The sequence below is a fragment of the Tenrec ecaudatus genome, chromosome 2 (assembly GCF_050624435.1).
Source record: "Tenrec ecaudatus isolate mTenEca1 chromosome 2, mTenEca1.hap1, whole genome shotgun sequence".
Taxonomy (NCBI): domain Eukaryota; kingdom Metazoa; phylum Chordata; class Mammalia; order Afrosoricida; family Tenrecidae; genus Tenrec; species Tenrec ecaudatus.
In genome coordinates this window covers 193,340,651-193,366,680 of record NC_134531.1, presented here as the reverse complement: position 1 = coordinate 193,366,680, position 26,030 = coordinate 193,340,651, and the positions used below count along the sequence as shown (strand labels likewise).

General features: G+C 45.4%; 1 protein-coding gene across 1 annotated transcript; it reads left to right on the top strand.

The window, feature by feature from the left end:
• Positions 1-23,314: 23,314 nt before the first annotated feature.
• Positions 23,315-25,783, top strand: PROP1 (PROP paired-like homeobox 1). The gene is made up of 3 exons (XM_075543221.1): positions 23,315-23,417; positions 24,549-24,784; positions 25,445-25,783. Exons 1-3 carry the CDS (start codon positions 23,315-23,317, stop codon positions 25,781-25,783), a joined length of 678 nt encoding a protein of 225 aa, XP_075399336.1.
• Positions 25,784-26,030: the final 247 nt, after the last annotated feature.

Here is a 26,030-nt window from a genome sequence, read left to right as displayed (position 1 = left end):
CCCCATTCTTCCCCAAATATTCCAGTTGTTGTTAGAAAACAAACACATGGGCCAATTCAACATTTTTCAAGTGTACAGCTGAGTGACATCAACTCCATTCATCTGTTATGTACTCATTACCCTTGAGCTATGCCAAATAGCCCATCATCCTTAACCGAAACTCACTGCTTCCTAGACAAAGGCAAACCGTGTCTTGCCTTTGTTTCAGATGAGGCGGCATCCCCTTGGCTGCTCCCGTGTGTGGGCAGAGCAGCTGGAAAAGATGTCCTCAGTGAATTGGGGTAGAGGACACTAGGGTACATATCTCCACATACCCTGTCCATGGCCTTGCCCCAGAATAACCTCCCCTTGCAGGCGGAGTGCCCGAGCTGATCACAAAGCCCTTTCCAAGCAACAATTGTGGGACGGCCTTGGAGGACAGTCCCCAGGGAGCCTGTGGCCAGCAGGCTCACCTCAATGACCCCCCTACTCCCCTTAGGTACCTTCTGAGTCAAACTCACTGCCATGAAGTCCACTGAATCATAGGACAGCATAGAACTGCGCCTGTGGGTTCAGAAATGGTAACCCTTTAGGGGAGTAGAGCCCCAAGTCTTTCTCCAGTGGAGAAGCTGGTGAGCTCAAATTGCTAACCTTGTGGTTAGCGGCCCTGTGTGTGACCACTCTGCCACCGTGCTCCCGTCTTCGGAACCTCCAGCAGTATCAAAACGCTTGCTTGCTTGGAGGATAGTGCAGATAAAGCCCAGACCCTGTGTCGGCCGACACAAGGTGACAAGCTGTACTGCACCTCCTTAAGTAACCTTTCCATAAATAATAAAGTTCATGTCTTCCAGAGTGACTCCTGGTCTTTTTTTTTAAGTCATTTTTATTGGGGGCTCGTACAACACTTTTTACAATCCATACATACATCCATTGTGCCAAGCACATTTGCACATTTGTTGCCATCATCATTCTCAAAACATCTGCTTTCCACTCGAGCCCCTGGCATCAGCTCCTCATTATTTCCCCTCCCTCTCCATTCCCCCTCCCTCATGAACCCTTGATAATTTACAAGTCATAATTATTTTATCATATCTTACATTGTCCATCGGTTCTTCTTCCTTTTTTTTTTTTTTTTTGGCTTTTGACACTTTGTACTCAGGAAGGACAATCCCTGTTGAAGACATCAAGTCACAATTACCCTGAACCATGTGTGGTGTCCCATTCTGTGTATGTACCAACATTTCATTATCCATTCCTCCACTGATGGGCAGTCAACTTGTTTCCATCTTCTTGCTCCTGTGAACGGCGCTGCACTGAACATGGGTGTGATATATCTGTTTGATGTCTGACTTGTGCCTCTTTGGGGGCTACACCCATCCAAGGGTTTGCTGGGTCACATGGCATTTCTAGTGCCAGTTACTAGAGGAAGCACCACCACCGCTTTCCACAATGGTTGCACGTCTTTGTTTTCGCATTTGCACCAGCAGTGTAAGTGAGTTCCAATCTCTCCACCCCCTCTCTGGAGTTTCTTCCTTTCCATTAGTGTAGACTGCTATCATACTAGTGGCAGGCGGCATCTCACTGTTTGGATTTGCATCTCTTGCATGGCTCGTGATCTTGAGCATTTCTTCCTACGTTTGTCTTCTTTAGTGAACAATGTTTTCATATCCCCTGTCCATTTTTTAAACCAGATTGTCTTTTTTCTTATTGAGGTGTTTTGGTTTTCTATAAATTTGGGAGATTAATTTCTTGTCTGATGTGCTGTTACTGAAAATTTTTCCTAGTCTGTGGCTTTCTCTTTTCAATTTTTGGTTGAAATTTTCTTATGCACACACGACTCTTGTTTTTAGAAGGTCCCCATCGTGTATTTTGTCTTTTGCTATGTGTGTGTTTCGTTATGCTTGGTTCTGTACGGCGGCCCTAACGTCAAACTCTCACTTCCCTCGAGTTCATACTGACCCATAGCAACCTGATAGGACAGAGTGAACTGCCCCTGCAGGTTTTCATGATTGTAACTCTTCAGAGGAGTAGAAAACCCCATCTTTATCTCTTGGAGCTGCAGGTGGTTTTGAATTACTGACCTTTTGGACTGCAGCCCAACACATAAGTTTATTCATATTTTCTAAATGATGATCATTGTAGTTCCAGAATATACATTTGAATCTTTAATCCACCTTGAGTGTGTGTTTGTGTAGGAGGTGAGGTCCAGAGTGAGAAAAACTGGAGAAGAATCCATGCATTTGGATGATGGTGCTGGCAAAGAAAAAGAATCCTGGACAATGAACAAATAAATCTGTCTTGATAGAAGTGCAGCCAAAATGCCTCCTCAATGCAAGGATTACGAAACGTTGTCTCATATCCTTCGGACATGTTGTCAGGAGACTCCAGTCCCTGGCAAAGGACATCACGCATGGGAAAGCAGAAGGGCAGTGAAAAAGAGCAGCACCCTTGACAAGGTGGACTGACATAGTAGCTGCAGCAGCGATCTTAAATGTAACCATTGTAAGGATTGTGCAGGACAGGGCAGCATTTTATTCAGTGTATGCAGGGTCATTGTTGGTCAGAACAACTCGATGGCACCTTACAACAAGAACAACAACTCCAATATTTATTTTTATAATTTCTATCTCTCAATTGATGTTCTTGATTTCTTCAGGAGTTATTCTACCACTTCCCTTTAGTTGTTAGCCTGTGTTTGCCTTTGATCTATGGACATAAATAATACTTTTCTTTTAAAGCTTGTGTCTAGTATGTCTGTATTCTAATGGGGATGGTAACTCAGGTGTGATGCAGGAAAGATGATTGAAGGAAGCCAGGGAAAGTAACTATGTTGATTATAACACAGGTGCAAACGACCACTATGAGGAGCTGATGCCAGGGGCTCAAGTGGGAAGCAGTTTGAACCCACGAGCCTCTCCGTTGGACACTGTAAAGAGGTACAGTCTCGGAATATCACAGAAGCGATTCTACTCTGACCAGTGGAGTCACTGTGAGTCTGATTCAACTCTGTGACAGCAAGCATGGTTTTGTTTTGGTTCCAAAAGTGGTAGACAGAATGCCCACGGGACCCCTAGGAATAGCACCAACAACTGAAATGAGAAGAAAAAGAGGAACTGTGCCTATCTGTCCTAGTGTTGCGATGGAGTTAAGAGGTTATCTGTGCTTGTGTGCAGCTAACCAGGGTTTTTGTTTGTTTTCAAGTGTGTACCTTGGTGGGAAGTAGTGTGAGTCACCAAGGAGATTATCAAATGGGACCAAATGATGTTTAATTTATCAGAGCGAAGTCCTGCTGTATGAGCTGAGTGCTAGAGGCATGCGCTCAGAATATTGGAGCATCAACCATTACTTAAGTTGGTTTTTAAATCATTTTACTGGGGGCTTGTACAATTCTTATCACAATCCATACATACATCCATTGTGTCAAGAACATATGTACATTTGTTGCCATCATCATTCTCAAAACATTTGCCTTCTACTTGAGCCCTTAATATCTGCTGCTCATTTTCCCCCTCCCTCCCCACTCCCCCTACCTCGTGAACCCTTCATCATTCATAAATTATTATTATTTTGTCATATATTACACTGTCTGATGTCTCCCCCCGCCTTCTTCTCTGCTGTCCCTCCCCCAGGGAGGAGGCTATATGTAGATTCTTGTAATCAGTTCCCCCTTTCTACCCTACATTCTCTCTACCCTCCAGGCATTTCCACTCTCACCACTGGTCCTGGAGGAGTCATCTGTCCTGGATTCCCTGTGTTTCCAGTTGCTATCTGTATCAATGTATATCCTCTGGTCTAGCCGGATTTGTAAGGTAGAATTGAGATCATGACAGTGGGGGTGAGGAGGTATTTAAGAACTAGAGGAAAGTTATATGTTTCTTCGTTGCTACCCTGCACCTTGCCTGGTTCATCTCCTCCCCACAACCCTTCAGTAAGGGGTGTCCGGTTAATATCATTCCTGTTGAGGAGCCCTGGCGGCATAGTGATTACTCACTGGGCTGTCATCCACAAGGTCAGCAGTTCCAAACCACCAGCCACTTCACAGGACAAGGACGGGACTTTCTACTTCCGTAAGGAATTACTCTTAGGAACTTGCAGGGGCCAATCTACTCTGTCTTATAGGATCACTGTTGTCCAGATAAATTGAGCCCTGTGGTTTGGGTGTTATTTTAGGTACATAGCAAACACGGGTACACCACATGATGCATGATGGGCCAGACACTCTTTGGTCCCTAATTGAACAAGGCCTCTCAGCCAGAGTGTGTTGACTGGTGCAAACGAAAGAGCAGGCTAGAGATGTGTGGCCTCAGAATGAAAATCTCTCCAGAGGAGGTGTGTCACCATCCCTGGGTCACCTTATCTACATCCCAGTCAGAAGCATGTTCCCAAAAGGCCTCATCTATTGTTGGGGATAGAGGTTTGTGGGGAGAAGGTGGTAAGGGGCAAGTGGAGCCCATTTGGCCTCCTCAATAGCCTGATTTCCTCACATTACAATGGCCTTGCTTGGTTGGCGAGCTCTGGAGTGCAGTACTGCCACCTGGAGGGTTGTGACAACTTCTAGTCATTGTCCTTGTTCAGTAATGCACGTCATGCCTGCACCCTTTTCTTTCCGCAGGGAACCCTTCCAATGAAACGCTTTAAAACCGTAGCAGGTGTATACGGAGATCTCCCCCCCTCTCCTCCCTGCAAGCTCAGGGGACCCTAGTCATCGCGACTAGGTCGGCCTTTTGTACTGGGAGGCAGTTTTTAATTCTTGATCACTTCGCCCACATGCCGGATGTTATGCCAAACAAAAACTACGCCCACCTGTAAACCACACCTCTGTACTTTCAGTGTGATTTGTCAAAGGTCAGGGCGGTTCGAGTAAACCTCCGCTAGGACTGCATATGATCGCGTATGTTAAGATTCCGTTGCCTCCACGGGCAATAACGAGGCCCCACGGAGATTCCTGACTTTCAGTGCTAGATGTGGGCTTTTGAAGAGAAGTCGGCTCTGAGAAAGAGCCAGTTGGTTGGAAGCGAGCCACAAATGTCCTTTTTGCTCTAGCACAATCGCACTACGGCAGGTGGAGCAGACACAACTGCCTCATGTCCCAGAGTGAATTTGTCAGCTTCCTGTGCAATTGTTAGCTGCCACCACTGATCTGCAACCAGAGTGCTTACAGACATAGATAGGGGGCCGAAAGTCTGAGTGAGGAGCCCCCTGGCAGCGGTGGGCCTCTCTTCACATAGGGACCAGAGTGTCCATAACCTGATAGACCCTTGGCCAGGGTCTTCCTTAACCCCTCCTTAACTTTTTAAATGCCGGCCAATGCTCGGGAGTCCACGTGAAAGGGTCACTGCCAGCCCCTCACAGGCTAAATAAATGGCTGTACTCGTGCCTCAAGTTAAAGATCCACCGTAGGCCACATCCTGATGATTTAAGGAAGCTGGCAGTTTTCGATGATTTCTGGATGGGGTTGCATGTGATTTTTCTCCTCCCACCCATTGAAATGTGTGTGTGTGTGTGTGTGTGTGTGTGTGTAATCCTTTCCGCAATGTTTTATGATAGTGGACTCGGGCAGTACTTGTCCTTTTGTGATTGATGTATTTCTCTCAGTAGCATGTGCTCCGGGTTCCTCCATGTTATGAGGTGCTACGTGCAGTCTTCATTCTGCTTGAGTTTTGGGTTGTATCCCATTACGTGTACTATCATGTTTTGTTTATCCATTCATCTGTAGGTGGGCACTTCAATTCCTTTCTCTTTGCTATTAAGAATAATGCTCAATGTAAAGGGCACACATATATGAAACCTCTGCTTCAACAACATAAATGGCAACTCTAAACATAAATCTTGCCAGATGGACACCACAGGAAGCAAATGAATCAAATGTGTAGAAAGTTGTGATGGAGAAGTTCAATATCATCATTCAAAACAATGGCAGGGGCTGACAGTGGAACAGACAGACCATCAATTGCTAAATCAACTTGAAAAATCAAGTTGAAGTTGAAATAAGTGCAGGAGAGCCTAAGTACAATCTAGAGTATATCCCATCTCAATTATCACAAAGGTAATTTTGAGCCACACAACATGAAATGACATTAAGGACATTATGCATGAAAAAAAGAGGAAAAGATAATTTAAAAGACTGCAAAGAAAGACCAGAATGGATGGCACAAAGGAATCTCAAACCTGCTCTTGCAGTACATATGCAGTAGTTAAAGTTACTGGAGGAAATGATGAAGTAAAAGATATGAACAGGGAGGTCAAAAGGGTGGTTTGAGAAGACATAGTAAAGCTTTATAATGAATGTTCAAAAATTAGATTAGAAGGCCAACAGGTAAGAAACCAGCTAAACATTTCTCAAGGGGAAAGAACTGAAGAAAATGTCCTACACAGAGTTGAAATATTAAAGGGTTTTTGATTTTTTTTATTAAATACTTTTATTGCGGCCTCTTACATCTTCTGTCACAATCCATACATTCATGCATTGTGTCAAGCACATTTGTACATATGCTGCCATCATCATTTTCAAAGCATATTCTTTCTACTTGAGCCCTTGATATCAGCTCCTCATTTTCCCCCTCCCTCCTCTACCCTCCCTCCCTCATGAACCCTTGATTAGTTATAGATTATTATTTTCATATCCTACATCATCCTCTGTCACCCTTCACCCACTTTTCCATTGTTTGTCCCCCTGGGAGAGGGATGCTTGTGATCGGCTCCCCCCATCCTCCCCCCACCTTCTCCTTATCCTCCTGGTATCTCTATTCTCATTGTTGGCCCTGAGGGGTTTATCTCTCCTGGATTCCCTGTATTTTGGGCTATTATCTGTAGCAGTGTGCATGTTCTGGTCTAGTTCAATTTGCAAGATAGTATTGAGGTCATGATAGTGGGGGAAGGAAGCATTAAAGAACTAGAGGAAAGTTGTGTGTTTCATTGGTTCTATACTGCACCCTGACTGGCTCATCTCTTCGTTGTGACCCTTCTGTGAGGGGATGTCCAATTGTCTAAAAATGAACTTTGGGCCTCCACTGCATTCCCTGCACCTCCCATTCACATTGGGTATGATTTTGTTCTGGGTCTTAGATGGCTGATATATGATTGCATCGACCCCTCATGATCACACAGGCTGGTGTGCCTCTACCCCGTGGGCTTTGTTGCTTCTCAGCTAGATGACTGCTTGTTTAACTTCAAGCCTTTAAGACCCCAGATGCTATATCTTTAATAGCCAGGCACCATTAGTTTTCTTCACCACATTTGCTTATGCACCGATTTTGTCTTCAGCAATTGTGTCTGGAAGGTGAACATCACAGATTGCCAGAGTATCAGGTCAAAGTGTTCTTGTGTTGAGGGAGTACTTGAGTAGAAACCCAATGTCCATTGGTGCTATAGTTTATTGTGCCAGCCTGGCTGATAAACACAAGTAGGATTAACTGAAGGGCAGAGGGATAAATGGCTCGGTGAGCCTCACCTTGGTTGTTCTGTGCCTCAGTTTAAAGGGGTACACTACCTGTGGGATGCCTAGCCTGTGGACCGTGTCGCTGTAAGTTGAGGTCCCTTTAAGCCCACACGATTGCAATGTTCGTCTCTGGAGCTGGGGACTGACAGTTGGGGACCTGCCTTGCTGTTTGCTGCCTGCGTATATATAGCCCAGCTCTGTCTACAGAAGGGGACTGGCACCTGGCAGGTCTCAAAACTTGAAGAACTGCTAGTGTCTCACTGCTTTAAAATTTAACTGTTAATTTCTTGTATTATCTATCTGTATATTATTTAACGGTTTATTTCTTGAATTATATATCTATCTTTATAAATATATTTATATATAATTACTAGCAATCTGGTTTGTCTCTCTAGAGAACCCTGTCCAATACATTTTGGTACCAGGAGTGCTTCTAGAGAAATAAACTATAAATATGGATTTCTTAAATTGGTTTTCCAACCTATTTAGTCTTGACGTGGATATGTCTACTACCTGTACTAATCCATGGTGTGAAATAGCAAAGATAATACCTAAAGTAGCACCTAAAGTAGATAATGTGCTGGATAAAGGAGATGCTCTAGGCAATTGTATATTTGATATTTTCCAGGAGTTTTGTGGTCCTTCATACAATGGAAAGTGTTATTAAGGAGAGGGATGATCTCAGAGCCTCAAAAGTATGCCTCACGTGCAGACTAACAGATTTGAAAACTTCCATCTGTGCTACAAAGGAGAGCCTTCTCTCCTCTAGTAAAATACCTGACATTGCTGAGAACCAAGTCCAGAGTCTCATTATACGAGGCTGAATGACAACAGCAGCTGAATTGCAGATCTAGCGTAGTGTCTGAAACCAAAGTAAGGGCATTAATTGGGAAAAGTTGGGACCCTGAAACATGGGATGGGAACATATGGGCTGATGATCCAGAAGAAGAGGATATTGAGCCCTTAGAAACACCTGAGCAGATTAGACAAACTATTCAAGTTGATATGCCAGGTGGGGCTGCATCAGTAGCATTACCTGAGGAAGATGCCTCGCAAGATATTGCTGAGAACACCCAGGAAACACCCTCACCACCCATTATTTCCGCTAGACCTGTCACTAAAATTAAGTCTCAGAAACCTCCTAAAGGTGAGGTTGAGAGGATTATCCAAGAAGAAGTGCACTACTCACATAAAGACCTGCTCGAGTTCTCAAATACGTACAAGCAAAAGCCTGGAGAATACCCCTGGGAATGGTTACTAAGGGTGTGGGATACTGGTGCACGAAATATAATATTAGACCGGTCTGAGTTTCTGGATATGGGACCCCTAAGCACAGACTCTTCTTTCAATGTCTCTGCGAGACAGGCTAAAAAAGGATCTAAGTCTTTATTTGGTTGATTCAATGAAGCATGGACTGCCAGATGGCCTAGATTAGACCAACTTGAAGTACCTGACCTACCTTGGTACACTGTAGAGGAAGGCATCCAAAAGCTTCGAGAAATTGGTATGTTAGAATGGATCTATCAAGATATTCCCATAGACCCAAAAAGGGGGTGTCCTGAAGACATACCCTTTACCGCAACCATAAGGAATAAGTTTGTGAAGTGGGCCCCAGCATCTCTTAAGACTCCTGTAATTGCTATTCTATGTGCACCAGGATTAAGAGTGGGCACTGCCCTAAGTGAACTCCGACATTTGCCCACAATGGGGCTGATTGGTCCCCGTGATGGTAGAGGGCAGGTGTCAGCACTGAATCAACAGAGACAGGGTGGGCGTGGTTATAATAGACAACAAGTTTTCAATAATAATCAAAGCAACCTGTCTCGTGTGGAATTATGGCATTGGCTACTTAGCCACGGTGTCCCTAGGAATGAAATAGATGGGAAGCCTACTAAATATTTACGTGATCTGTACAGGCAAAAGACTGGTAGATCAGGTGAACAGCAGAATAGACAGTCACGATCGCTCAACCAATTCCCAGACCTGAGCCAGGTTACAGACTCACAATCCCTTGAATGAAGGGAAGGCTGGGTCCCTTGTAAGGAGGATCCTGCTACATCACTGAAGGTTCATACTGTTAGTCTTTCTTCTAGCCTTCCCCATAGGGACCTGCGGCCTTTCACAAGAGTGACTGTTCATTGGGGGAAAGGAAATAATCAAACTTTTCGGGGATTACTAGACACCGGCTCAGAACTGACACTAATTCCAGGAGACCCAAAATGTTTTGAAGACCCACCAATCAGAGTGGGGGCTTATGGAGGTCAAGTTATCAATGGAGTTTTAGCTCAAGTACGCCTCACTGTGGGTCCAGTGGTCCCCCAGACCCATCCTGTCGTTATTTCCCCAGTTCCAGAATGCATCATTGGAATAGACATACTTAGTAACTGGCAGAACCCCCATATTGGATCCCTAAAATGTGGAATAAGGGCTATCATGGTAGGAAAGGCCAAGTGGACACCATTAGAATTGCCATTACCTAGGAAAATAGTAAACCAAAAGCAATACCGCATTCCTGGAGGGATTGCAGAGATCAGTGCCACCATCAAAGACTTGAAAGATGCAGGGGTGGTGATTCCTATTACATCCCCATTTAATTCACCAATTTGGCCTGTAAAGAAGACAGATGGATCCTGGAGAATGACAGTGGATTATCGTAAACTTAACCAGGTGGTGACTGCAATTGCAGCTGCTGTCCCAGATGTGATTACATTGCTTGAGTAAATTAATACTTCTCCAGGTACATGGTATGCAGCTATTGATCTGGCTAATGCCTTCTTCTCCATACCAGGCTCAAAGGACCACCAGAAGCAGTTTGCCTTCACCTGGCAGGGGCAGCAATATACTTTTACAACTCTCCCCCAGGGGTACATCAACTCTTCTGTCCTGTGCCATAATTTAGTCCGAAGGGAACTTGACCACCTGTCTATTCCACAAAATGTCACACTGGTCCATTATATTGATGACATTATGCTGATTGGACCCACTAAGGAGGATGTATCAAAGACTCTAGATTCATTGGTACAATATCTGCGTACAAGGGGTTGGAAAATTAACCCAACAAAGATTCAGGTACCCTCCACATCAGTAAAATTTCTAGGGGTCCAGTGGTGTGGGGCATGTCGAGATATTCCTACTAAAGTGAAGGATAAGCTATTACATTTAGCTCCCCCAACGACTAAAAAAGAGGTACAACGCCTAGTGGGCCTCTTCGGATTTTGGAGGCAACATATTCCTCACTTGGGTGTTCCACTTCGACCTATTTATCAAGTGACATGAAAAGCCTCCATTTTTGAGTGGGGCCCAGAACAAGAAAAGGCTCTTCAACAAGTTCAGGCTGTCGTGCAAGCTGCTTTGCCACTGGGACCATATGATCCAGCTGACCCAATGGTGCTAGAGGTGTCAGTTGTAGATAAAGATGTAGTGTGGAGTCTTTGGCAGACCCCTATTGGTGAATCACAGCGTAGACCATTGGGATTTTGGAGTAAAGTCTTGCCATCCTCTGCAAACAAATACTCCCCCTTTGAAAAACAGCTGTTGGCCTGTTACTGGGCCTTGGTGGAGACTGAACGCCTCACCATGGGCCACCAAGTCACCATGAGGCCTGAATTACCTATCATGAACTGGGTATTGTCTGACACACGTAATCATAAAGTTGGACGTGCGCAGCAACACTCCATTGTTAAATGGAAGTGGTATATATGAGATCGGGCCAAAGCAGGACCTGAAGGAACAAGTAAGCTGCATGAAGAAGTGGCCCAAATGCCAACAGTCTCCACTCCTGTCACATTGCCTCCTTTCTCCCACTCTGCACCTATGGCCTCCTGGGGAGTTCCTTACCATACTTTAAGTGAAGATCAAAAAAGTCATGCTTGGTTTACGGCTGGCTTTGCACGATATGCAGGTGCCACTCATAAGTGGACAGCAGCAGCACTACAGCCCCTTTCTGGGATCTCCCTAAAGGACAGTGGTGAAGGGACATCTTCCCAATGGGCAGAACTTTGAGCAGTGCACCTGGCTGTTCAGTTTGCATATAAGGAAAAATGGCCAGATGTGAGACTATATACCGATTCATGGGCTGTGGCTAATGGCTTGGCTGGATGGTCAGGGAATTGGAAGGACCAAGATTGGAAAATTGGTGACAAGGAGGTGTGGGGAAGAGGTATGTGGATAGACCTCTCTGAAACGGCCAAGAAAATAAAGTTAATTGTATCTCACGTGAACACTCACCAAAGGATTACCTCTGAAGAGGAGGACTTTAATAATCAAGTGGATAAGATGACACGCGTTGTGGAGACTGGTCCTCCTCTTTCCTCTGCCACCCCTGTTATCGCCCAATGGGCACATGAACAAAGTGGACATGGCGGCAGGGATGGAGGTTATGCATGGGCACAGCAACATGGACTTCCACTCACCAAGGCTGACTTGGCATCTGTCACTGCTGAGTGCCCCATTTGCCAGCAACAGAAACCAACATTAAGTCCAAGATATGGGACAATTCCTCGGGGAGATCAACCAGCAACTTGGTGGCAGGTTGACTACATAGGACCACTTCCATCATGGAGGGGACAGCGTTTTGTTCTTACTGGAATAGACACCTACTCTGGATATGGATTTGCCTTCTCTGCATGTGATGCTTCTGCCAAAACTACTATTCGTGGACTTACAGAATGCCTCATCCACCGGCATGGCATCCCACATAACATTGCTTCAGATCAAGGAACTCACTTTACAGCAAATACAGTGTGGCAATGGGCCCATTCCCATGGAATCCACTGGTCGTATCATGTTCCTCATCATCCTGAAGCTGCCGGCTTGATAGAATGATGGAATGGGCTCCTAAAGACACAATTACAGCGCCAACTAGGTGGCAACAACTTGCGGGGCTGGGGCAATGTTCTCCAGGAAGCTGTATACGCTCTAAACCAGCGGCCAATATATGGTGCTGTGTCTCCAATAGCCAGAATTCATGGGTCCAGGAACCAAGGGGTGGAAGCTGGAGTGGCACCACTAACTATTACTCCTAGTGATCCCCTTGCAGCATTTTGCTTCCTGTCCCAGCAACCCTGTGTTCCTCAGGCCTGGAGGTCTTGGTCCCGAAGAAAGGAACTCTCCCACCTGAAAACAGAGCACGGATTCCACTGAACTGGCAGCTGAGAATGCCCCCTGGGCATTTTGGACTTCTCATGCCTTTGGATCAACAGGTCAGAAAGAGTGTCACCGTACTAAGTGGTGTGATTGATCCTGATTACCAAGGAGAAATTGGACTGGTACTACATAATGGAGGTAAAGAAGAATATGTCTGGAATCCAGGAGATCCCATAGGCCGACTCTTAGTGTTATCATGCCCTGTTATTACAGTAAATGGTAAGTTACAGCAACCCAATCCTAACAGGAATTATGTTGCCAGACCCCTCAGGAATGAAGGTCTGGGTCACACCGCCAGGCCAAAAACCACAGCCAGCTGAGGTGCTTGCTGAGGGCAAAGGTAATACAGAATGGGTAGCAGTAGAAGGTAGTTTTACCTATCAATTACGACCACGTGATCAATTGCAAAAGTGAGGCTTGTAATTGTCAATGTATTTTCTTTGTATGTGATTATTGCATATATTTCCTTTGTTCAAGTATGTTATATCAGATATAATTTGACTCAGTGTGTTTTCATTTATATGTATGATAGATGATTGATGATAAGTGTAAGTGTGATTTCATTAATATCTGGAAATTATGTAAGTATGTATTGGTAAAGAATTTTGTACAGGTGCCCAGCTGGCAAGGGGTGGATTGCTATAGTTTATTGTGCCAGCCTGGACTGTGTCGCTATAAGTTGAGGTCCCTTTAAGACCACATGAAAGAAATTTACATCTCTGGAGCGGAGGGCTGACAGTTGGTGACCTGGCTGCCTGTGCTGGGATAGCCTAGTTCTCTCTCTCTACAGAGGACTACCTGATGACCCTCAAGACTTGAAGGACTGCCAGTGTCTCACAACTCTCTCACAGGAGTGAGTTGCACTGAGCCATTTGTACTTCTTTATAACTTAACTGTTCATTTCTTGTATTACGTATCTATCTGTTTACAATTTAACTGTTCATTTTGTGTGTTATATATCTATCTTTATAAATATATATATAATATATATAATTATCAGCCATCTGGTTTTATCTTTCTATAGAACCCTGTGTAACACAATAACTACAATAGTAGATTAAAAGACCACCAATTATGAGGATGATACAAGACTTTCTATATTTCATTCTGCTCAACATAAATTCACTATGAATTGGTATCTACCTGCCTATCTATAAAATACTAAAGAGTCTGTAGACCATCAAATGTCTATCCCTCAATTCTGATTAAGGAACTCAGTGCATATACCAAACTTTTGAACATATATAGCATAGCTTTCCCCCAGAAATTTCACTATCATATGTAATTCAGATATTATGTCACATATACATAAATACTAAAAGAAAAAATTCTCTATCATGAGGCAAAAATAATATGTGAAAGTGCCATGTGAATACAAGTAATAATCACAGTAAATAATCTACTTCAGATTGTACTACTGTATCCAGTAAGGCTTCTACCAAACCCCTGTATAGTTTTTTAAAACAATGCTAGATATATTATGCTATTAAAACAGCATCTGAGTTCATGTTTGGGGTTCTTATTTTTTAACAAAAACATCTGTAATTTCTGGAATACTGAAATTTTATTTTGCATTTTCAGAATTAGTATTTCTTACTAAGCCCAAATAAAAATGAATAACAGGAGTCCTGATAGTGTAGTGGTTACTTGTTGGGCTGCTAATTGCAAGGTCAGCAGTTTGAAGCCATCAGCCACTCTGTGGAAGAAAGACAAGGCTTTTTAAAGAAATCATGTTATTGGGGGCTCATACAACTCTTATCACAATCCATACAACCATCCATTGTGTCAAGCACATTTATACACTTTTTGCCATCATCATTTTCAAAACATTTTCTTTCTACTTGAACCGTTGGCATCAGCTTCTCATTTGTTCCCCTCCCTCATGAACCCTTGATAATTTATAAATTATTATTATTTGTCATGTTTTGCACTGATCGATGTCTCCCTTTACCCACGTTTTTGTTGTCCATCCCCTGGAAGGGGATATATGTAGATCATTGTAACATTGTAATCAGTTCCCCTTTTCTCCCTCCACCTTCCCCTTCCCCTCTAGGCATGCTACTTCCATTTCTGTTCCTGAGGGGTTTGTCTGACCTGGCTTCTGTGTGTCCTGAGCTCTTATCTGGACCAGTGTACAGGTTGTGGTCTAGCCAGAACTGAAAGGCAGGAAGCCTCAAAGAACCAGAGGAATATTATGTGTTTTATTGGTCCTATACTGAGCCCTGGCTGACTAAATCCCTTCCTCGTTACCCTTCTGTTAAGGAATTTCCTATTGTCTACAGAGGGGTTTGGGGTCTCTACTCCAAACCCCCTCATTCAATATGATTTTTGCATGTTTCTTTTGGGTCTTCTGGTGTCTGTTACCTGATTCTGTAGATATCGCTTGTCTAGTCTGCTTCTTCCATGTGGGCTTGTTGCTTCTCTGCTAGGTGTTTAACTTCAAGCCTATAAGACCCCAGACATTATATCTGATAGCCAGGTACCATCCGTTTTCTTCATCACATTTGCTTATGCACCCATTTTGTCTTCAGTGATCTTGTTGGGAGCATGAACATCACAGAATGCCAGGTTAGTAGAACAAAGTGTTCTTGCATTGAGGGAAGGCTTGAGCAGAGGCTCAAAGTCAATCCACTTCAATGTATTGCCATATAAATATATGTCCATAGGCCAATACCTCAATTTTTAATGAATTCATATATTTACATATGTGCACACATATGTTTATACCTTTATTTATAGCTTTTCTTCCTAGATCTGTCCTCTGTTTCCTTTTATCTTCCTCCTGCCCTACCATCATGCTTGCCTCTCTTCTGCCTCTTAGTAATTCCTCTCAACTAGATTGCTGTTGCTCCAACACTATTGGAATCTATTGTTTTAGTTCCCTAGTTATTCCCCCTGTCTATGGTGTTGCTTGCTCTCTGCTCCTTTCCCCCACCTTCTCCTCCCCCCCCCCCCAAGTCCCTTGGGAACCATCAGCCCTGTTACTTTCTCCTCGGACTTGCTTCCCATGCCTATCTTATACAGGTAGGCAATACAATAATGGAGACCAAAAAAAGAAGAAAAAAAAGATTGAATAAAACGAGAAAAAAAAAGAAGGAAAAATTACCACCACCACCCCCCAAGAAAAAATTGAAAATGAAAAAAGCGTAGGTAATTCCAGGTCTGTCCACTGACTTTTATGACGCTCTTCCTACCAGTCCTGGGGGGTTCCGGGAACTGCCCCTCCTAGCCTGAAGTCTATTTTGGAGGCTCCGTAGGGGCTTTGTGGCTTGGCTTTGCTCCCCTTGCTGATCTGTTATGTTCCCTTCTTGGGTGGGTCAGACTAGACTCACTCCCACCATGTGTCAACAGTCTTGTCCTGTGTCTCAGTATGCTCCAGTGTAGGGACATCATGCCTTGAGCTATTGTCGGCCCTACAGCCCTCTCAGTGTCTTAGCAGGTCTGTGCAGGGATGTCATCCTCAAGACTTGATGCGCCAGTATGGGGTCTAGTTCCTCATCCTCTCATTTTTCTTCTTGGTTTGCCCTTGTATGGGCATGGCAGGCCCACCCCTCTCCTGAAGCTGTAGGTTTAGTGTTGTCCTCTGTAGCCCATACTTCTGGGGTGAGTATATGTGTGGGGTCAGTTTGGCTCTGACTGGGGCTGGCCCTGCAGGCCTCTCTGTTCAGGAGTTGCTCCATGTGGTTACGTTGCCCTCGAGGTTTGGCACACCATGGTGGGGTCTGTCTGCATCACACTCCCATTTCTGTGGAGACATAATCAATACCCTCCCCTTCTTAATTTTCTGCCAGGAGCGCCAGGCAGGTGCTTTTACCTGGACACCGTCTTGACTCTCCTCTGAGAGGTTGCTCTTTATGTCAGATGGGTCTTCACAGAAAGCAGAATAACAGACAGAAACTGAGGATAGCCTGGAGAAGAATGGGGATTTCAGAACACACATTGTGCTTTGAGCAACCTGCACAGTAAGAGGCAGTTGTATGAACACATCAAGGGAATACTGCACAGTTTAAAATCAGGAAAGGTGCGTGTCAGGGTTGCAATCTCTCCCCAGATGTATTCAACTGCGTGCACAGCAAATAATCCGAGAAGCTGGGTTTCATGTTGAGGAACGTGGCACTGGGAAGTCCCTTTGTCTTTCGGACTCAGAGGTCCATTGTAGATCCAGAACGTTCTCAGTGTTCAGGGCACTCAGTAAGTAAAAAAAAAAAGTCTCAAGGAATAGTTGCTTGGTTTTACTTCTGTTTTGTTTATTTATAAGTCATTGTGACTTCAGCCTGGCCTAGTACATTTCAGAGGTCTGGAAGGTAAGAGTGTCCTAGAGGACAAATATCTTTGGCTTATTTATTTTAGTGATTGGAGATTCAAATTGAAGTTGTAAAGATTGTACACTTATCTCCCCCATGCACAAAAAAATGAACTCAAGATGGATAGAAGACCTAAATGTAAACCCCAAAGCTGTCATGGTCATTAATAAGAAAGCTGGAACAAACTTAAGAGCCCTATTGCGGGCCATATATAGACTAGCAAGTATAATAACGGAGGCACACAGAGCAAAGACAAGATAGATGACTGTCCCAGACTGGAATTATATCCTCTATGCCCATCATAAGGCTTCATCAGGAGAGTAAACTGAGAGCCCATAGATTTGAAGGGGGGGAGGGAGGGTTATCAATGACACATTGGATAGTGGTCCAATTGTCAAAATATATAGAACTCTATAACTGCTTGATCAGAAAATAACAAACGACCCAAGTAAGAAATTGGAAAACGATATGGACAATTCGCCAAAAGTGGAGTACAAACGAGTAACCAACACATGATAAAAAATATAATCACTAGCCCTCAAGAAGATGCAAATTAAAATCACAATGAGATTCCGCTTTACAACCACAATGCCAGCCCATTTAAGAAAAAAAACAGAAAAACAACAAATGCTGAAGAAGATGTGAAGAGATTGGACCTGGTAGACCCTGTTGGTGGACTTGTAAACGCATACAGCCCCTGTGGGAAATGATCTGGTGATACTGAAAGCAACTGGGAATTGAAATCCCATACGATCCAGCAACACCACTCTTAGGCATATACTCCAAAGAAATAAGAGACAAAACACAAGTGGATGTATACTCTCCCATGTTCATAACAGCATAGTTCACAATAGCAAGAAACTGGAAGCAGCCCAAATGCTCCACAGTGGGAGCATGGATAAAGGAACTATGGTACTTATACACAATGGAATACTATGTATCCCTAAAAAACAAAACAAAAGGTGATGGAAAAACACACGACATGAGCTGGAAGCAATTATGCTGAATGAAGTTAGCCAATCACAAAAGGAAAAATATTGTATGAGTCCACTACTATAAAGAGATACCCAATTAAAGAAATCTCAGAGACTAATTCCCAAACACTCCCTTATGAGCTCTTCATAGGCATCCTCTTGGAAGAGGAGAACTCGCATGGGCTGGGGTTCCTCCTTCAAGAAGGGAGGGAAGGAAGCGCATCCACTTGCTGCTATGCAACACCGAGACAAAGCTGTGACAAATCAACAGACCCTCCACCCGAATGAGCGAGCGGACAACCTAACCTGAAAGTCAAGTTAAGACCAGGGGGAGGGAGCATCTACATCTTAGAGGATGCACTGAAATTTCTGTTTGTGAGTGTGGTAGATAAATGAGGAAGACCAACCTCACATTGGAAAAGGACGCTAAACAATAATTGTAGGAAACCCAAGAGGACAATGAACCTGATTTTACATTCCTGGCAGACATTACAAATCTCTTTCTACCCAACCCTCCGTTAACCATATCATAGACTAAGCGCCATGATGACCTTAGATGCTGGCCTTATGTAGCAACCCCCAAGGACCACACCAGAAGGACTCAACGCAGAAGCCGCCTGAATGAACTGAATCTTACCTTAAAATTGCCTGCACCCTTGAATTTAGGACTGAAATACTCTCATGGGAAAGGAAGCAAAGGATGGTAATCCCAAGGCTGTCGGGAGCCAATCGCCATCAAGACCCTGGCCTCAGACACGTAGCAGAAACTTGGCTGCTTTCTAACAGCAAGGCTTTGTTTCCTGCCCAACTTCGCCCCCACATTCCAAGCTACTGCAGCATGAGCAGTTCCAATAACTGACCTTGTTGCCATTAGCCAAAGTACTGAGCACCCCTTGAACTGCAGATATACCATATTAGGAACATAGTGATAAGTTCACCCGTACATCACCACGATGTCTTTGAGTACTGTTGCGCACCCTTTGTACCTCATTGGGAACATGTGACTGATTGGTTGTTGTACAGTGTGCGGTTGTTACACAGTGTGCTTCATTGGAATATGCGCCTCCCACTTCCTTCTCTGTTGTGAATATATACCCAGAGTTTTGGCAAAATAAACGGGCTTGATCAGCACCTGTCTTGCCCCATGTCTCTCTTTCTTTTTCCCATCCAGGTTCGTTGCCCCTCCGGGTCACCATGTGAGGGTCTCGCTGGACGAGACCCTAACACAAGGCTGTGGAAATGGTGTCATTGGACCTTGGGTGGGACCTCTGGCTTAGCGGGTATACAAAGAAAGAGGACACAGAAACGCCATATACTTAATACCCCATGTTCCCTTATGATGGGCTTTAATCTTTTAGGCAAGGATCTGTACCTGTAAGAAATGATACAGGAACATTCCCCCTAGCACCGATTCCCCTCTCAGTGTAAGCAGAGCTCAAGCGGGTAAATCAATCTGTACAAAGCAACACCTCATGGACTGCAGTTCACAATTGGACTCGCATCACCAGTATCATAAATTCTATGTCGTTAGTAAAATTATTCACGTTATCAATGCAATCACCTTATATTCCAGGCGGATGGTTGACAGTGTTTTTGGTTTTTGCTTTTTCTGCCTTTTGTTTTGTTGCTATTCTTGTTATTCTGTGGGTTTCTCTTTTTGTCTTAATACGATCACCAAGCTAATGGTGTTACTTTGGGAATAGTGTGCTGCTATGTTTAGAATGTAGAATGGTTTAACATCATGATGTCCTTGAAGGGTCTGCTTCCTCTTATTGGACCAGAGTGAGGGCCTGAGAGGTCTGGATACGTGGGAGTCGATAAGACTGTCTGGAACAAGGCTGGTATAACAAGAAAGGAGTGATTATCTGGGAATTAAGTGTATCTGGGACGTTGTGGTGTTTTTGCATAGTCACGATTCAACGGAATGCTCCATGTGTTCACTTGAGGATGATTGAGGATGTCCGCATTCATTTACAGTGTTCTGTGGGGAAATGGGATGGAAGAGAGGACTCAAATCACCTGGAATCTCATTGTAATGCAGATTACGATTCAGTAGACCGAGTCTGCGTTTCTAAGAAGTCTACATCTGCTGCTGCTACTTAAACCATATTGTGAGTATCCATACCGTAGATGATTGACTTTTCTTCTCTTACAGTTATCAGGGTCTTAGGTTGGATTCTCTAGAGAAGTAAAACTAATGAAGCTTATAGATGTTTATATATAGAAAACATAATATCAAAATGGTTTGCACAGTTGTAGAAGTAGGCAAATTCCAAGTCTGGACAAGTTCCAAGTCCATGGGCTGGATGTGAGGCTGGAGGTTTCTCCTGACTCTAGTTGCAGAGACTGATGAACTCATGAAAGACAAAAAGACAGGCTTGTAGCTGCAGAGGTGAATGAATCCAACCCAGGCAGGTCAGATGGAAGCTGTCGATGACCCCCCAGGATCAGCAGGCTGTTGGCTCAGGTCTAAAGAACTGGAGTTTGATGAGCCAGATGTAGGATCCAGACCCAGTAAAACACAAGAAAGCTTTTCCACAGTGTCCACTTATATTGGAAGCAGTCCACACCCCAGAGTAAAGCTTCCTTTCAATTGATTTGATCATGGCTGTGATCTGAGTATGAGTGTTATATCCCACCCCAATCTTCCTATAACTGATTCACTTCTCATAGCAGATTCCATTATGGAAGTGACAGCATAGATCCAGGGGGGATTATTAGGTCTTAACTGCCAAACCACTGAGAATCTTGGCTTAATAAAGTTGATAAAAACATAACTGTAACAGTGAGCATGTTTATTCTTTTGCTTTTAGGAATGTCTGGGGGATCAGAGTGTCTTATAGTCATGGTGTGTTTCAAAGAGGCTGGAGTGCTCACACAGGATCATTGTGCTTCTAAGAGGTCAGAACGTAGTGGAGAGAATGTTTCTTCACAGAAATCTGGTTATTAGGATGGGATCGCAATATTCTAAGTATTAGAGTGTCCTAAAGAAAAGTCCTGGCATCCTGGGAGTATCAAGTTGTCCTTAAAAGCATTCTGGAAATTCAGGGTGTCTTAGGGTTGTCTGTGATCTAAGTGACTTCAGGAGGCAGCGTGTCCTGATTGGTAGGGTGCCAAGGTTCCTTGAAGAAGCACAATGTTCGAATGAAATGGGAATGTCGGCTTCCTGCAGGGATGGGATGTCCTGGTGGTCAGGAGTCACCTGGAAATCAGAGGTTGTTTTTATAAATAAATAGATTGCTAAAGGTCTGTGCGACCTTCCTGGATTGTCTCGGTGTTCTAGGGATTCTGAGCAAATGAAGAGATGAGTTTTGGGGCAAGAAATGACTCCAGGGTGGCGCGGGCGCGCATGCTCTGTCGGTCGGGGCGGTGGAGGTGGAGGCAGCTAGGAGGACGATGGCTGGCGGGCATAGTGCCAAGCCCGGCGGGCGGGAAGTGACCAAGTTGGGCGACCGCGGCGCCTGGGGCTACAGACGGCGCACCGGATCCGAAGCACGCTGCGCGCGGCACCGGGCAGGGAGGGTTTCATCATCATATCCACCGTAAGTACGGTGGATGGCACTTTACTGTCGGATAGAGTGTCCGAACACCGGAGGCTCCTGCACGGAGGGTGGCGGCAGCCACTGTGGTAGCGATTCATGTCCTGGACAAGCAGCGGTGATGGCAGCGGCAGCATCTGTGGATTCACTGACATGCCCCGTGGGAGCACCCAGACTAAGTGTCTGGAGGAAGGCCCAGGTACCAGTGGTGGACACGTGAAGCTACAGGTGACACAGCCTGCATTGCCACCTCTGGAGTTCATCCTTCCCCAAAGACCAGAGTTGGCTCAGGCTGTGTCCTTCTTCCCCGGAGTCACGTCTGCTGTGGAGCTGAGCCCACCCCTTCTAACCGACCAGGTGCAGCGGCCTGCTGGCCAAGCCTCCAGTGATGCCGTTTGAGGGGTGCAGATGCTCGGTGAATTCTCCAGCAGCAGTCTGGACTGAGCTTCTCTTGGGGAGGTGGCTGGCACTTCATGGGGAGCACATGTGCCGCATCTGGATGTTGAAGAAAAGCTGCAGCTTCTGATCCACAGAAGAAGCAACTCCCAGACTCCTTGATAAACGTAGTGATGTTCCTGTACACTGCTGTTTGAGAATAGTTTGATCTTGGACTAGTTTGGTATTTGAGACTGTTCCTGAGGTCACAAGGTAAAGGCAATTTAGTTTCACTCAGGCAGGTACAGACCAGAGTCCACTCTTTGGACAAGATCCGATCAGTTCACACTGCACTGCCAGTCACCTTCCCACCTGCACTGTGGTGCAAGGCCAAACCTCCCCCAGTTCTCTTTGTGGTTGTCAACGCTCAACATTTGTGTGTTTTGATTGCTTCTCCTCTGAGAAACCTAGAGGCAAACCCTTTGGTGATGGCCCAGGTAGAGTAGGATAAGGGGTTTCCACTTCCGGTTGTAGTTCATTGAGTTTATGATAAAAATGTTCACTAGCATTAAATGAAAATTTATGAAAGCACAAAAAAAATTTTTAATTAAAAAAAAAAGAAATGACTCCCCTGTAGTTTTCAAGTATAGGCACACAGACAAACTCAGCAGATTGGGTTGAGGCTGCCTTGAAGGGCTGGCCAGTGTATGAGGTCTCAAAAAGTTCATGGGGAAGTTCCATTGTCTTTTCACCCCATTTGTTCTAGGAGCTTTTGAAGCCCCCGAGTATGTTGAGATATTCACATCGCCAGGCGGGGTCAGAATAGGCTTGGAAATTTTATGCTTTTCCTTTTCTGGAAACAGACCCTTGGGCATCACCCACATGCCCCAAGCTGCTAGCTTCTCCTTTCCCCCAAGTGCTGCTTGGAGGGGGGCGGGCCGACGAGGAGTGCATTTTCTTCTCTTTCCCAGCCTGCTCCCAGGAGGGGATTTCACAGGACAAAAGAATTGGTCTCTGGGAATGTGAGCTCTTGGCCCCAGTTCCTGGACCCTCCAACAGAACACCTTCCCTCTGGCTTATGAGCCTCCCCGAGGCGGGGCTCTCATGGCCAGGTAATGATTGGATGGGCCACAGGGGGACAAGGAGGTCACTCCTCCAAGACTCAGGGGCAGAGTAGTGGGTGCGGGGCTGCAAGTGGTCAAGGGAGGCAGCTGAGAGAACACCAGAGAAGAGAGGTCCAATGGAAAGAAGAGTCAGGGCCAGAAAAGCAGCGCCAGCAGGCAGAGAAAGGCAGGTGGAAGCCAGAGAGAGCGAGTGAGATAGAGAGATTTGAGCGAAGGAATTGGGGGTTAGAAACAAAAAGGAGGGACAATGCAAAAGAAAACGGAATGATCTCTTTCTGTATTTATATCTCCACACAGACATGGAGCGATAAACAGAGGGAGAAGGAGTGAGACAATAGGCATAGCAGGAAGGGCATTACCAAACCAGAGAAAGAGTGGCCTAGGAGCAGATTTAGGGAGGCGGGAAACTGGAAGTCTTAGGTCTTCCGATTTAGCCATGGAAGCAGAAAGGAAAGATCAGCAGAGTAAACCAAAAAAGAGGAGAGTTCACGGCCATATCTTGCCTGAAAGACCCCCGGACGTTCGGACCTCCACTGCGGGTGAGTGAATCTCTGGGTTGAGGGCTGGCACGGTATCTGAGTTCCTGCAAGGCAGTAATTCTCCATGAGGAAAATTGAGAGGAGAAATAAAATAGAACACTAGAATATTCAAACTGTGGAAAATGTCAGAAGCGTACAACTCCTTCAGTTTAGAATTTAGGGAATGGAGGCCCTGGCATTGAGTGATCTGAAGACTAGCATGCGTCCAGTCGGGGCAGAGGCAATGCTGAAATCTCCATCTCCTCACGGCCCACTCCTCCCTAGGACATTGACTGCTCTCATGGAAGGAATTGTAGGGGCAAAGCCTTTGGCACCAGCAGACCTGGGGCAGGTGAAAAACCTGTGTTTCCCGAATGTGGGCATCAAGCTGTGGAGGTTAAGGCCCCGAGGTCACCATGGGGATGGGTGCCTCAGCCCCAGGCATCTTCATTTTGAGTGGGTGCCTCCCAGGTGTTTCCTGACCCTCCCTGTTCTCTTTTCCCCTGCTCTCAGACTAATTAGTGTGGAGGCTTAGGGAGCCTGTGGAGAGGAGAGGCCAACCTTTCCCACGAGCTCAGGTTCCTGCAGGCTGGTGGAGGGGCCAGGGCAGGGAGTTTGGGAGAAGATGAAGTGTACCTGAAGGTAAGGGTGTGCCTTAGTGGGGGAGGGGTTGAATCCCCCACCTCCTGTATGCAGCGTAGGTGAAGATGGGAGCAGAATCATGAGTGTTGGATGTGGACACTCTGTGGGTGGAGAATAAGTATGAGTGGTCTTATGTGAAAACCTGGGAAGCTCTTAGAATGGGAAGGCAACAAGGAGACCCCGAGTTTGCAGCCCACAGGTGTAATGTGCATGCTGGGAGATGAAGGTGACTGGATTCCGTGGGAATGTGTCTGAGGGATGGACTCGCGAGAGGGCGTTCCATAGGAGTAGAGGGGAATGGTATGGGATGGTTTGAGGCATAGACCCTAGACTATGGGACTCAGAAGTGAACCTAGGGATGAGGCTGAGCTGAGTCCAGGAGCAGTAACTTGGGCTCAGAGTCAGGGTTAGGGAAGGGATGTTAGGGGGTATCTGGGGAACAGTGCATATGGGGCATGAGCTAGATGAGTGGACACACTTTGACACTGCCTCTCTGATTCCCTCCTTCAGCAGACAGGAGTACTCCGTCCTATAAGAGATTCTCTGGTGTGGGGTTGGAGAGACCAAGACTTTCCCAGCAAGGTGCACAGAGGGTTTGCCCGCACTCCCGGAGACGACACCGCACCACGTTCAGTCCAGTCCAGTTGGAGCAGCTGGAATCAGCCTTTGAGAGGAACCAGTACCCTGACATCTGGACCCGAGAGAGTCTTGCCCAGAACACAGGTCTCAGTGAAGCCAGGATCCAGGTGAGACCCAGACTCAACCCTGCCCCCACCCCCTTCGCTCTGGGAAGAAATGCAAGTGCAGTGCTCAGGGCATCCCTGGGTACAAATTCTCACGAACATTATAACCCTAAACTGAACATCAAAGGAATGTAAACCCCGTCTGACTGTCAACCTGAGAGTCTCACTGAATATAAACTTCACTCGAACCTAATCTCATTTGAATTTTTTAAGACCTAGCAGTAATAGAATTCAATCCTAACTGTTCAAATGAGTACATCACTTTGTCTTAACCATAGCTTGAAATTGAACCAGACCTATGCTTCTAACCATAAAGTTAATTAACCTTAAATATATACCTTGCCCTAAAGCCGACCTTGTCTATAACAATTAAACTCTAGCCTTAATTTCTATACTTAACTGTCCACCCCCTCCCCTTTTATCTCTCTTTTATTGGAAGTTAACATTTCTTACTCACCCAAAGTTGGGTACCTTTAGGGGTGAGGTTGAAGTTCTCCCCATGTCAATAAATCTGGCTCAGTCCTACCTCCTGGACAAATTTGACTTCTAGCCAAGTGGAAGAGGCCCGTTCCTGTTCCTTTCATTGGGAGAGGGGTTGCATGTGATGGTGCCACCTGCTGGAGAATGGGGGGTTGACCCAGCTCTTGTCTGCTTCCTCCTCAGGTCTGGTTCCAGAACCGCAGAGCTAAACAGCGGAAGCAAGAGCGGTCACTGCCCCAGCCACTGGCCCATTGGTCTCCTACCACCTTCTCTAGCTTCTTGCCTGAGTCCTCTGCTTGCCTGTACTCCTACCCAACAACCCCTCCACCGATCACCTGCTGCTCTCATTCCTCTAACCAGCCGCTTCCTGCCCAGGCCACGGGAGAGGCTTGCTTTACTCTCCCACATGCAGCTGAGGACTGGTACCCCACCTTACCCTCAACTCCCACTGATCATCTGTCCTGTTCCCCACCCCCACCCATGTTTCCCCTCAGCCTTGAGCCACCGAAGCCCTGGAATTAAGATCAAACAAGCACTGATAAGATGATCCCCAGTTTGTGGCACCTCTTAAAACACAGAGAAAACTGGGTGGCTTCCTTTCTGTCTAGCAGTAGAGGAGAAATATTGTGAGAAGTAGCTCATCGTTTAGAAATTAAAAATTGGTAGCTATGATGAAGGTGGGCCAAGGTGACTAAGAGATAGAATACGGGTGGGTACCAACCTCAATGGAGGAGATTGGTGGAAGGATGTTCTGGACAAAGTCGATTGT